The 13,878-nt window shown below is 37.4% G+C and overlaps 1 protein-coding gene across 3 annotated transcripts in view; it reads right to left on the bottom strand.

Annotated features, from left to right (window-relative positions):
• SHTN1 (shootin 1) overlaps window positions 1-13,878 on the bottom strand; it is a 124,185-nt gene that overhangs the window by 12,945 nt on the left and 97,362 nt on the right. For 2 of the 3 annotated variants that reach the window (XM_043982228.1, XM_043982226.1), the window contains exons 15-16: window positions 9,862-9,982; window positions 5,392-5,584 (exon numbers count right to left, since the gene is read on the bottom strand). The exons of the other annotated variant lie outside the window; for it this stretch is intronic. In XM_043982228.1, the coding sequence (XP_043838163.1) occupies window positions 5,392-5,584; window positions 9,862-9,982 (314 nt within the window). The remainder of the gene's footprint in view (window positions 1-5,391; window positions 5,585-9,861; window positions 9,983-13,878) is intronic. 3 annotated transcript variants of the gene reach the window in all.

The raw sequence follows: 13,878 nt of genomic DNA, 5'->3' as shown, positions 1-13,878 counted from the left end.
CAGACTTCTTGCTAATCCATCCTGGCCTTCTCCCAAGTACTCTGAATTCCTGAGGCTTTGTAGCGATAAGTATTTATTTGGTTTTGCTTTGTTTCTGCAGCCAATTTACCTTCTAATTATATTTGTTCTAGGCCAGTTACAGAGAAAGAAAGAGAGGAGGAAATCCGGGAGTGTGGTTTGAAAAAGGAATTGACTGTCCTGGATCAGACCTTCCTCATCCCCCAACCTATGAATATAATTGGACAAAGACTACAGAGACATGTGGATGGAGAACTTAGAAATCAGAGTTCTTTTTTCTTTCCCTTGGAAGGAAGAGGATAGTTATAAACCATCCCACGGAGGTCTCTTTTAATGTTTAATAAGTTATTCTTATTCATCTCTGGGGAGAAACCTGTCTGAGTATCCCCCATTCCTCAATCAGCTTCCTATTTCTATAAATCTAATTTAATTCACTCCTGGTACAATTTGACCACACTTCTCCCTTTTATGTCCCTTGTGATGATGGAGGGAAAAACCCAAATTGTCACTCTCTATTCTTATGCCAATATAAGGGAAAAAAAAAGAGACAATATGTATCAGGACCAAATGACACAATGGAATGAGGGAGCCCTTTCTAAAAAAGCAAGAAGTGATACACAAATCAAACATCTGAAGCTTTCTAAGTATGTATGAGTAGCTGTTTATATAAATAATAGTACCACTTTTAAAACAACACATTAGAGCATTGCCAGCTTTTTACTTCCTTTCTCACTCTGCAAAAGCTTTCTCATGTTTTTGTGTGATCAAGTTCCTAATTTGACTTCTCCTTCTATTTAAATCCGAACAGTGCTGTTCCTTGATCCACAAGTATCTAAAACAACCCTCTTCAAAAAAACCAATTTACCCAGTTTGTTTCCTTATTATTCTCTCCTGTTTATATCTCAAATTGTCCCCCATGCTAATTTCATACTATTCGGATTCAGTCATGAAAACCACAATCCTAAAGCAAGCATCACTACATTAGCTTAGTTCAAGGTATTATGTATTTTGTTAAGTAATAACATGAATTTCTTTTTTTTTTTTTTTTAGTGAGGCAATTGGGGTTGTGACTTGCCCAGGGTCACACAGCTACTAAGTGTTAAGTGTCTGAGGCTGGATTTGAACTCAGGTCCTCCTGATTCCAGGGCCGGTGCTCTATCCACTGCGCCACCTAGCTGTCCCTCTTCTTTTTTTTTTAAGTTCCTACAATTTAAACTTTCCCCTAACATGGATTGGTCTTCCCTAATTCCCTCAAATAGTTTGAAGTAATTCATATTAGTGTAGCTATTCTAAATTCAAAAAATTGATCTGTCTCTATCATCTGATGACACTGGAACTGCCCCATATTTAAAGGAATATTTATAAAGCACTTGGTAACAGTGATCTTTATTTTGTTCAAAAGCTTTCACTAGCAGAAAAAAAAATCTCATAGAAATAATTGTAATGTTTAATGGATGAGATAATAAGTAATATAAATGTTTTGTAAAAAGTATTCAAATAGTATGCAATTATTCACAAGTCCTGATCCCTTACATATGGTTGTATTTGTTTTGACAAGATGGTCACAATAGTGCTAATTTTAATTCAAGCTTGCAAGGAACTCATGAAAATATATCATCTTATCCCAATTGCTTTTTGCAAAGACTCACAGGTTATAGTCGTGGCCATAGCAGCAGCAGCCATAACAATAACAACAGCTAGCATTTATGGAGTACTTATTATCCCTGTTCATGGATTAGGAAACTGAAGCAGAGAGTAGTTAAGTGACTTGCCCAGGGTCATACAATCAGGAAGTATCTGAGGCAGGATTTGAACTCAGCTTTTCTTGATTTCAACTCTATCACCCTTCCTCCTGTGCCAATTAGCTGTCTCAGTAGTAAGAAGAACTAAATGATTAACTAATGATGGCATCTTCTTAATTGATATTTTACTCTCTGGTTTACAAAGAGTTCTCCTCACAACAGTCCCCTCATCACCCTATTCTACAGATAAGAAAACTGAAGCTCAAAGAAGTGAAATAACTTCTTCCTAGTTATGCAGCTAAGTGTCATAGCTGTGATCTGAACCCAGATCTTTATATTTCCAAGAACGATGCCTTTTCCGCCATACTAGGTTGATTCTACAACTTTAATAACAACAATAATATTGACAATAGCAATAAAAATCATACGAGGCCACATTTATACAATACTTTTAGGTTCGAGAAGGATTTTACAGACACCATGTCATTTGATTCTCACAACCTCCCCAGGAGATGAGGGACTTCCTGAGGGTCACAAAGCTAAGTGGCTGGATGTGACTCTTCATAGGACAGACAGCTCCATGCTGTATTAATTTAGCTAAAACTGTGCACTTTTGCTTTCCTATAATGTTACTGACTGATAGCCATGTGAAAAGAACAGCTCTGTCACAAAATCACAGATTAGGGCAGAAAATCCTGATCCAATAATTGTAAAGACCTGCAGAAGCAGCTTTAGGGATTCAGATGAAACTGTACCAAGGCAAGGGCATCACCAGCAAGTCTTCATCAATAATTCCTCGAAATAAGCTTCTTGCTTTTGTGAATGTAGTTTTGTCTCTTTTTCAGCAAAACAGCCTGCAGGGAAGGGGAATCCAACAACTTCAAATCTGAAGTTTCCATTTAAAAAAGGCTTTATGTCTCAATAATTATAAGAAAGAGTCTACATTTTACCCAGGGTACTTATTAACAAAGACTGATAACACATGGTAAATAACAATAACTTACAACTGTTCTTTTAAAAAGTTTCCTAAGTGCACTTTTTTCACAACTTTATGAGTTAGGTAGTACAAATGTTATTATGCCTATTTAACAGATGGGGAAATTGAGGCTCAGGGAGGTATGTGGGTCCTGAAGTCAGTCTGAGCCCAAGTCTGCTGATACCAAAGGCTCTTAGCATGCTGCCTCTCCCACCAGCATAACTGTGGGGTTCTCTATACTGTCCAGGATTGCCACTGCCAACATTCAAATGAAGGGGTGGTGTGTAAACAAGACGAGAGTGAATTTCAATAATTCCCTTTTTCAAGTGTAGACACATGGCCTCGAAATACTCTGTCAATTAAGCTTTATGCTGCAAGGCAACAGAAACATCTTAATCTGGATAAAGAAACAGATGGAATGATTTAAGAGTTGTAATGGAACTCAGAGATAGTCTAGTTCAAGGCTTCCTTTTATAAAAGAGGACAATGAGTATTAGAGAGGCTGTGACTTATTCAAGGCCACATAGAAAGTTAAGAGACACAGTAAGAATTCAAACCCAGGTCCTAACCAGAGTCTGTGACTGCCCTGGGATTCTAATTCAAGCATAAGACCCTCCAGGCATCTAACTCAAAAGAGAGATCAGAACATCCAGTGGCTTAACCAGAATTCATGAAGGACTACTAATAAACACTGCTGAGTTTCATTTTTTTGGTCTTATATGTCACCATTAGGTTAAACTTCATTTTGATGCTACTGGACCAGATTGTGCACAAATGGATGAACTTTGCCTATTTGGGAAGTGAATAATTACCATGTTAAAAAAAAAATCCTGGACTTGTTTAAGTGGTATAATTGTACTTAAGAAACGGGTTTTTCAGGAAGGTGCTGCTATTCATTAATTGACTGTCAATATGAAAAATACGTGCCACTTAGTCATTTCAGCTAAAGAATGTCAAGAACTAAATAATCAAGCATTAGGTTACAAAGTTGAAAAGTTAACACAGCAATACACAGTGTTTGTATTAGTGCTTTAAGTAGTTAAATTAAATTGAAATGTGTCTCTCAGGCAGTCATTGAACAGGCAAGATGAGAAATAAATTGAGCTTCACATATGCCTTTAAAGCGTCTAACAACTGTGTCTGTCAACACACGGATCCTTTTCACTGTCAATTCACCACACATTCTGCAGACCTTGGGCCTGCAATTATTTCATTTCCTTTCTTGGAAATGTAATTTCCACTTACTTTTGTTGAATAAAAGGCAGACAAAAGGTGGAAAGAGTTGCAGTATTTTCTGATTAAGATTATCTGTGTAATATGGTAGAGGGGGAAAAAATCTATACACACACACTGAAGCATTTCTCAGAAACTAACTTATCTCAACCCGGTGGCTTTTGTGTCTGGATATCGGTTCCAATGCAAGCAGACTGTTGATGCCAAATTAGGTGTTAAACAAATTTAAACAGAAAGATGAAGGGTGAGTATGGATCATCTTTCTGTCTGAATGATTCCAGTCAAAAGGATGGGAAACATTCCTGGAGGGAAAAAAAAATGTGCTTTTGGAAACACAATCAAATTAGCTAAAACCATAAGTCAGCAAAGGTCTTTCATTCTGAAAAGGAGAGGGGGAGGAGGAAACAGGGAGGTAGAGAAAGGTTAACAACACCAATAAGAGGATGGAGCAGTGGGAAAAAAATACCACTTGGCAAAAATAGATCCAAATTGAATTTCCAGTTCATTTGTCCAGGATTCACCCTTTGAACTAGGTAAGACAGCACGAGCTACAGAAAGAGGGTCCTTTCTCTCCTGGTGGAACAGGAAATCAGAGGTCTAATTAACCATGATTACAATATTCTGCTGATCTGATTTGTCTCACCTACTTCCTTTTCTTTAAGTGACAAACCAGATGACATCCTGGCAAGAGAACTGAAGCAAAACTGTAGACTAATTTCGAAAAGAGGCTGGCATTGTTAGAAAACAAAATGATCCTCTACCGGATCTGCTGGAAACATAGACTTCTGGAGCAGGATTAACTTGCTGATGCTGACAGTGGCATTTTGTAGATCCAGGACTGTTGAACCACATCTCTTTACCTAACCTATTCTTTCTCTTGGGGTAGCTCAGTGTTCTCTGCTGGTAAATCTTCTCCAAGGGTTAGAAAATGATGATGCGAACACAGACACATTTTTAAGTAGATCCCTTAGACATCTATCTGGTGTCTTCTTGAGTTGGTCTGGTACCGACTTAAGATAGGTGAATTGAATAAGCAGATCTTGAAAAAAAAGGTTCAATCCCCTAAGATGGAAAATATAACCTAAGACAAGCTAAGTTGCTTCTTCGACCAGGACTTTCAAGGTCGAACTTTTATCTAGAAGAAACTGATTTCTGTTAAATTTAAGGAAAGGAATTCACTTGCGAGATGTACTTTCCACCAGCCCTGAGTGACATCACTCCTTGAAGGGACTCAACAGAGCAATTATTTTCTATCATAGAAATGTGGCTCTTCAGATGAAGAAAGAGATGTTAAAGGAAATTTCAAGAACTAATTGACTATCTAGAGTACTTTCCAGAAAGGAAAAAAAAACACAGAAAGGAAAAAAAGAGTAATAAACAAATTCTGCTACATACTACATAAGAAAGAGCATCATTACTTACTGAAACGTAACCTTGGAACTTGTGCTTCCTTCCAGTTTAGGAGGCCCTCCACCTGGCTCAAGTGTTTTGGGGGCCGGGCTGTTGAATTCTGCCTCCAGAGTTTTCTTGTTCAATGCAGTTTTTGTTACACTGGATACAGAACCCAACACTGGCATGGATTTGGACTCTGAAGTGGCTAATATCCCCGTTGGACCTTAAAACCAAACACATACCTACAGTTTAACAATTGTGGGCTATGCTTGCGCACAGGGTATTGAAAAATAGATTAGCTAAAAATGCCTAGTAGGGCTGGTCCAAGTAGGTTTGCTGAATACAGAACAGAAGAAATCTCAAGGACATTCTGAGAAACATTCCTGTTGGAAATCTGCTCTACTTCTAACAGTTCTGTTGCTTTTAAAGTAGTGCTGAGCAACCGACCCCAGAATTTCTGTTTTGTCCTTTGGAAGTTCGTTCATCTGGTCACTGCACTGACCAGAATCTGACTGCTGTGGGATGACAGCAACTCTGTTTTCATGAAACTTTAGTTTTCTAGAAGCCCTCCTTGAAGTAACCCTTTATCTTTCAAAAAGTTAATTCTTCACATAACACAGCTCCTCACTTTTAATGAAAAAAGGAAAAGACTTCAAAAGGTGGCTTCTCTAATATAAAACAGCTTTTATAAAACTTTTCCATTTTCAATGTGAATGAGAAGCGGAATTGTTTTCTCTTAACAAGGAGACACTGAGTAAAGAAATTAAGGGATAAAGAAAGAGGTCTAGACTTTTCTGATCTCTAGCAAGGTATTAAAATACTATAGAGTAGGATTTAGTTCACTGGTTATTATAACTATTATTACTGTATGCATTATTATTATCAATAATATTTATTAAGCATTAACATGAGACATTTCTAGCCTTATGTTAAAAGATGCTATCTAGATGATATCCCACACAGCAGGATTTTATCAATGATTTGTTTTTGCCCCTGAAAACGTAAGATCCCTACATAGGTCAGATCTATGTCAAAAGAATATGGGCAAGCACTAGCCTATGTAGAAAGCATGGCCCTTTTCTTGTTTATCTTAAAGAGAGGGTAGGAGTGAATTAGGTGAGGTAATTAAGTATCCTAATTTCCCTTTGCCCTTCAGGTTGTGGGCATGAAAATAAAGAGATGGTATTAAGGTCAATAAAAGAGTGAATACAGCTAGAAAAAGACTGCCTTAAGCCATCTAATCTGCATTTCTCTTTCCTCATTTATGAATACACTAGTCCCTGCTGCTCATTCCGTAACTGAAGCCTTATTAAGGAGGAGGGGGAGTAGGCAAGCCCTTGCTTTTCCTACATCTAAAAAGAAATAAAGAAAAATACATAATGGTTAAGTTGGACTTTTCTTCATCCTGTATAAGCTTCCCAATGTTTTTTGAGAGGCACTTGCTGCTCTCTGAAAGACCAATTTTGTAGACCAAATTACTAGGTAAAATGTGGGAATGACAATTAGAGCCATATGAAGTGTTTTAAAGGAAAATACATTTTAACAGGGCACTGGAGGAGACCAGCTGCAACTTAGGATTTGGGGCCTACTAGCCTCAACCCTGCTCCCAGCCACCTGAACTGTGTATTTCTTATTATAATCCCAGTCCTCCCCCCCTACCCCATTTTCTGCCTGTCACCTTACATTTGAATACATCTTTCCCTTTTCCATAAGCTTTTGTGTGGAGAATAACAAACTGTACATAGTAATATCCATTTCCTTCTCACTGGAGACAAACACACCTGTCAGGACATAATCTCAGAAAGTTCCTCCAACTGCTTCTAGGGGATGGAGGGAGTTCAAAGAGTCCTTTTTTCCTTGTAATTCTTAGCACGCCTGTACGTTTTCCTCCTGACATCCTCTACCCAATTAAAGTTAGCTTTCAGAGGATACAGAGCTGACTGGGACCTGAAAGATGACCCAGTCCAATCTTCTCATATAACAGAAGAGAAAACAGGAATCCAGAGAGGGCAACTGACTTGTTCAAGGTTACAGAGATGGAACAGGTACTGACTCCCAATCTGGTGTTAAGGCCACTGTACTATGCAGTCTCTTATTCTTTCCTCTGCATTTAAATCTCTCTGTTAACACATTGGAAATACTGAAAAACAACTTTCTGAATAGCATTTTAAATGCTGTGTTTGTCTTTCTGATACTTCTTCACTGACTGCTGTTAGAGGGTCATCTGGTTGTCTAAATAGGGACAGGAAGGCATGGAAGAAAAGGAACCCAGCTAAAAGCGACCAATCTTGCTAATAGTTTGGATGAGTGACTGTCACACTCAGGAATAGGAATCTAGTTTTACTTCATTCAGGTTTCAAAGGGAGTAATTGTAAGATTTGGGAATTCGTATTTAGCTCCAGGCTCATGGACATTTCAAACTGGATGTCCCAAACTGAACTTCTTCTATTTCTCCTTAAACTCTCCTCCCTTCCAGACTTCCCTATTTCTGTCAAAGATACTATCATCCCTCACTTGTCACCCAGCTTTGTAAGCTCAGCATTATTCTTGATTCCTCACTCTCCCTCACCCCACACATCTAGTCAGTTACCAAATCTTCAAACCTTCCACCTTCAAAACATCTCTTGCACCTGAGCCCTCTCTCCAGCAACAGGACCACGTGACCACTCTACTTATTCTTTTAAAGCCCTACATAAGTGGGCCCCAGCCTATTTTTCTAAGCTCAATGGCCATTACTTCCCCTCCTACTCTGTACAATCCAGAAAAATTGGCCTTCTCTCTGATTCTTACGACGTCTTAGTGCCTATCTTCGTTCTGGCCATCTGTCATGACTGGAATGTTGTCCCTCCTTACCCTCTCTTCCTTCAAGATGAGGCTGAAGCACTGTCTCCCACATGAAGCCTTTCCTGATCATTCCAACTTCTACCTGTCCTCCTTCCCCAAATACCTTGTGTTAAACTACTTTGCACTGTGTTCACTTTATATTTATAGATCTGTGCTTGTTATCTTCCCCATTAAAATGTAAACTCTTAGGAATGTTGCTACTGTTTTCATTGTTTCTAATTGTACCCCCAATACCTGGCTCAGTGCTTAGCACACAGCAGGTGTTTAATACTGATTGACTGATTCCTTATTCTTTTAGAATTTTATTATTAAAACTTTTATGCCAAAATAAAAGATATACAGTTGTACAACCACCCCCATTTTATGGAAAAAAATAAGTTTTTTATTTAAGAGAGAATTATATTACAATTTGACTTGCTTAAAACGAATTATCTATTTGATTAAACCATTATGCTCAAGTGGAAAATACCCCTTGATAGAGATGTTGTAGAGGGGATTCAGGCTCAAGGCAGTGGTTGGACTAGATGACCACTGAGGACCCTTCCAACTCTGAGATTCTAGAATTCTAACTAGAATAACTTTGGATTAGATAAAATCTCAAATTCTCAACACATTTTGGTTACTTTAATTTTTGCTTTTTCAAATATCTAGATGCTCTAATGATTTCAATTCTTATCCTGTAGCAACTATGATTCACTGAACACACAAAAAACCTCAGATAATTTGCAATAGGTGATGGTTAATTTCTTGTGTGGCCACAACAAAAATATCTTAAAGGCTTGAGAACTGAGGTTTGGGTTTGTTTTCTTTCATGAAATCATAGAATGTTTTTTTTCTTTCTATGGAATCATAGAATGTTAACAGTTGGAAGAGATCTTAGAAAACATTTATTCTAATATCCTCATTTTACAGATGAGGAAACTAAGACTTAGAGAGATAAAGTGACTTGTTGAAAGGCACACTGTAATTTCACTAATCAGCAAATTGGCCTAATGCATTTAAAAAAATAACCTGACTTATAAAATGTTAATTTATATAAAATAGCTATATATATATATATATATGTATGTATGTATGTATGTATGTATGTATGTATGTATGTATTTTGCAACAAACTAGGCAGATATGCAAAGTGTTTCTATATCTGGTTTCACTGAATCATCATGGTGTACTGGGAAATATTTGAAATCAAATGTTCTGGGTTCAAATGAATTCTGTTCTGCTACTTACTAGTCATGTGACATTGAGAAAAGAACATCATTTCCCTGATTTTCTGTTCTTCATCGGTAAAATGAAAGTAATAAAACTTATATACTACTAGGTCAAGATTATTTTGAAGATAAACATGAAAATATATGCAAACACTATATATAGATGTGACTTATTACTAGTAGTGATATTAATCACAGAATGTTAGAGCTAACATGGACTTTAGAGACTGTTTAATCCAGCTGCCGCATTTTGCTGTGGCAGAGAGGGAAATTACTTACTTCTCTGGGTTTTAACTTTCCCACATGTCCATCTAATACTTCTCACTCACATTAGAAAATTCATTCAATAATTAGGAAGATATTATTTAAGATTTAAAGAACTAATTTAAAGACAGATACTACAGAAATTGAAGAGTAGGATTGTGAAGAATTCAAACCAGCTTACTACTGCTATCTGGCTCTGTTGTCACCTTTCTGCGCCGTAAAATTCTTTCTAACTCAGTTTCACTGTTTTCAGTATCAAGAGATCTTAAGTTTCTTGAACTAGCAGATGTGTTAAGTGTCTCCTAAAGTAAAAACAAAACAAAACAAACAAAAGATTAATGTCTTAATACAACACAGAGAAATTTATAAATGCAAACAACAAAATCATTACCAGAATTCCAATGGAATTTAGAAACAAAACACAAATATCTGTCACAGAACCAAAAAAAAGAAGAAGAAGAAGAAGAAGAAGAAGAAGAAGAAGAAGAAGAAGTGGTGTGAATTCCGCTGAACATCGCGAAGATCTCCTTTTCCTATGACCTTTTTAGGGAGTTAAAAGATGCTACTGAAGATGTGGATGGCAAGTTTCATGTGAAAAGAAGACAACAACTATGTTTCTTTATGAACTACTTCCTACATGAAGTTCAATAATGGAAAAAGTCTGTAGTCAATGGTTCCATTTCTGATGTTTGTGGAGCCAATGTGGAAGAGAACAAATGTGATGAACTCACCTTAAAGAGAAGTACATCTTGACATGGCAGCCATGTGCCAAGGAACCCAAATCCTTGCGGTACTTGGAAAAAAACCACTGTAGCTGATTCTTCAAACACAACGCCTCTTGATTCACAGCTGCTCAAAGTAAGTGGAGTTATGGCCAAAGGAGGTCCATCATAACCTCAAGCTGTCTACCATAAGATAGGCTTCTTCAGAGGCACCGCAATTCAGGTGAGAATTGGACAAAGAAGCAATATAACACTTTGGGAGGGTCAGGGGAGAGTTTTAGGGGACCAAGGAAAGAAAGAAGGTAGTCTCATTCTGGTGCTGATCTAAAATATATCCAAAGCCCAAAATATTCTGGAAGAAGTAGAAGGTACAAAAGTTGTCCTTGCCACCCCCAGTGCTTATTATGGCTTCAAAGAAGATAGGGAGGACCTTGGCCTGATTCTTCTGTGGGGAGATTTCTAAATGGAGAACCATGGAAACATCATCACAAACAGCCATTAACATACATACACACATACACATACACACACACACACACACACACACACACACACACGCTGTTTTCCTTTACATTTATATATAATGTATAGATATAAAAAATGGAACTCACCAACCTATTTTATTTTTCATAAGATACCTATTTTCTATAAGTAGTTTTCCTTACCCATGTTATAGGTAAGACTTCTAAAAGCACAATACTAACTTGATTATATTGAATACTAAATCTGGCATCATTTATTTACCCAAATGGTATTTCTTCATTACTTAAAATTTTTAGTGCTAGAGGTTCTTATGAGGTTACTGTCATCACTGCTTGATCATGATGTCAGTAAGCCTTTATCAACCTTGAATTAAGTAAAAGCTATTGAATACCCCCATTTAAAACAAAACAAAACAAAACTTCTCAAACATAAAATTGCTTATAAAATTAAATGGTCAGAAACTTCAAACCGTGCAGCTATTTTGTCATTCTGGTTAGAAGTTTTTTTTTTTTTTTTACTGCTGAAAGGGATCAAAATGCCAACCTACTGGCAAACCCAAACCAGGTTAATTAACAAAAGAGCTCATGTTCTTTTTGGATGTGTATGCTCTACAGATGCTGCCTTTGGAAATACTTAAGCAGCAGCCACTTTTCACTTTACTGCATATATAATGCTGCATACCTAACCCTAATCTCCTTGCTTAAAGCCTTGTACCCTATCCCTCCCACTCCCATCTCCATTCCAAGTTTCCTTCTGTGTCATCTTCCTCACATAGAATGAGAGCTCCTTGAGGGCAGAGACTGTTTTGTTTGCTTGTACTTGTATCCCCAGCACTTAGCACCATAGGACTAGAACATATAAATCGATTAATAAATGTGCCCCTTCACACTCCCTCCCCCCCATCTCCCTCCCCCCCCCACACATACCTTTATGTCCTCTCACTTTAAAGAGCATAAATTTACTCTGTGAAAATGTCATTTCTTTAACTGAGCTACCCCTCCCCAACATCTAACAGTGTAAAGTGGATTTCAGGTGAGTAAAAAAGGTTTCTTGGTTCTCAAAATTCTTATAATTCAATGACACCTATATTCAGTGACAGTCAATATAACTTTAAAAATTCTGGGGAAATGAATTTGGGGATATGGTCTAAGTTAATACAGAAGCTTTAAAAAATAATTTGTTCTCTGTCCCATTTAGAACAGAGTTAAGTTCCTCAAATTCTCTGAAATGTGTACCTGCCAATATTCCATGACCTGATCATGAGCATTAGGCCTGAATGCCACCATGATTTTAACAGCCTCACTGCATTTTAGCACATAAAGCTCCATGGCACCATCTGATTAGCAGAACTTTGGCTTTCTCTTTTGCCCTACACTGTTCAAAAACTTTTATGATCATCTTGGCCCAAAAGGATAAGACACTATAGGGTTTCAATATTTACTGCTTCCCCTTTCAAGGACAGCTCTATGCCTTCCTTTTTCAAAGGAAGTTAAAGAACTGAAAGAACATTGCTACATAAAATGTAGGACTGCAAAGCCCTAACATTAATGAGTTTGTGGGTGGGGTAAAAACATAGTTTCTAATCAGATGTTATGAGAGAAGTCATTTCATGATTATTGGAGGCTGGACCTGAGAAGAAGCAGCAGCCAAGAGTATAAACTCGTGAACACAGCATTTCCTGGTGATCATGCTGGCCTGAACACAAGCACCGAGCATTCTGGGAAGGGGTTCTTGAAACTAGTAAAGTGATCCACCTTCTGAAGGTAAAGAACAAATTCTCAGCCTAGATTTTGGAAGGAGAAAGAGAATGCTAGCTTGTCATGAGAGCTTATCTTTGTGAGTTGTTTGCCTGCTCTGCATCCTAATGAAATTCTAAAAATCAGACATGAGGATGTAAAATTTATTTCACATTTATTTCTACTTCAAAAACGTACACAAAGATGAAAGGCCTTAAGTATAACACTATTGATAGACAGTTAACTCTGTTTCCCAGCATTATTGGGAAATGGGCTACCAAAGATTCAAATTATTAGAGTTGCCATATAGCCCCAACAGGACTGACTGAGGATTTTTTAAAAGTGAAAATATAATAATAGTTAAAAAACTATACTAAACATAATTTCATTAATCTTTGACAATTCAGAAAGAAATTCAGGCTCTCATACTGCCTAACACTCATTATTAGTATCAATGACCATTACACAGTAAACAATAATAATAGCACACTTCTATTGGGCTGTAAGGTTCCAAAGGTGCTTTCCCACAACGACCCTGTGAGATAGGTCAGTGCTGTTATTATCGTCATTTTACAGAAAAGAAAACTGAAGGCAAGGAGTCCAAGTGTGATCTAACTTGCATAAGGTCATACAATGGTCAAGTGCTGGAACAAGGATCTGAACTTAAGTCTCTAGACTCCAAGCTCCAGCATTCTTTCCACTGCATTCCACTAGAACATGCAGAAGTCCTGCTTTACAGAAAGTTCTTGTTCATAGAACAGTGAACAGAGTTTTCTGCATAACAGTCCCGTTAGATAACCACATTTATTCGACAGCAGCTTAAATATGCTATTCTGTAGGTTGATGGACCACCACTGTTAACCAGTGATATGCCTCACTGCAGAGCTAATCTTACTCACCTAAAACTAAAGCAAATAATTGAGCTGTTTTGCGTTAAGTCTACAATTTAAAGACAGACTTAATGAAAATAATTTTGTTTACAACAATTATGTGGATGTCTGCATGAAATGCATAATTAGCCCAGTAACAACAAACATGGGAGTATTTAGTCCTGCACCTCCCGCCCCCATGTTTGTTGACGTACTGTGCATAATAACCGGTATTGAGAATAGAATCCTTAGTATCCTAAACACTTTCCAAGCAATGAGTTTGCCACTGAAAACTCAGTGATTGTTCAGGTCGGTGCAACAGCCATTTATAAATTCAGTGATGGCTCACATACATACACATGCCTGAACTACAGAACAGAGAACAATG

Source organism: Dromiciops gliroides, chromosome 2, assembly GCF_019393635.1.
Source record: "Dromiciops gliroides isolate mDroGli1 chromosome 2, mDroGli1.pri, whole genome shotgun sequence".
In the NCBI taxonomy this organism is placed as follows: Eukaryota; Metazoa; Chordata; class Mammalia; order Microbiotheria; family Microbiotheriidae; genus Dromiciops; species Dromiciops gliroides.
Note: the sequence above shows the minus strand (reverse complement) of the source record. Positions and strands in the feature narration are given on the sequence as shown.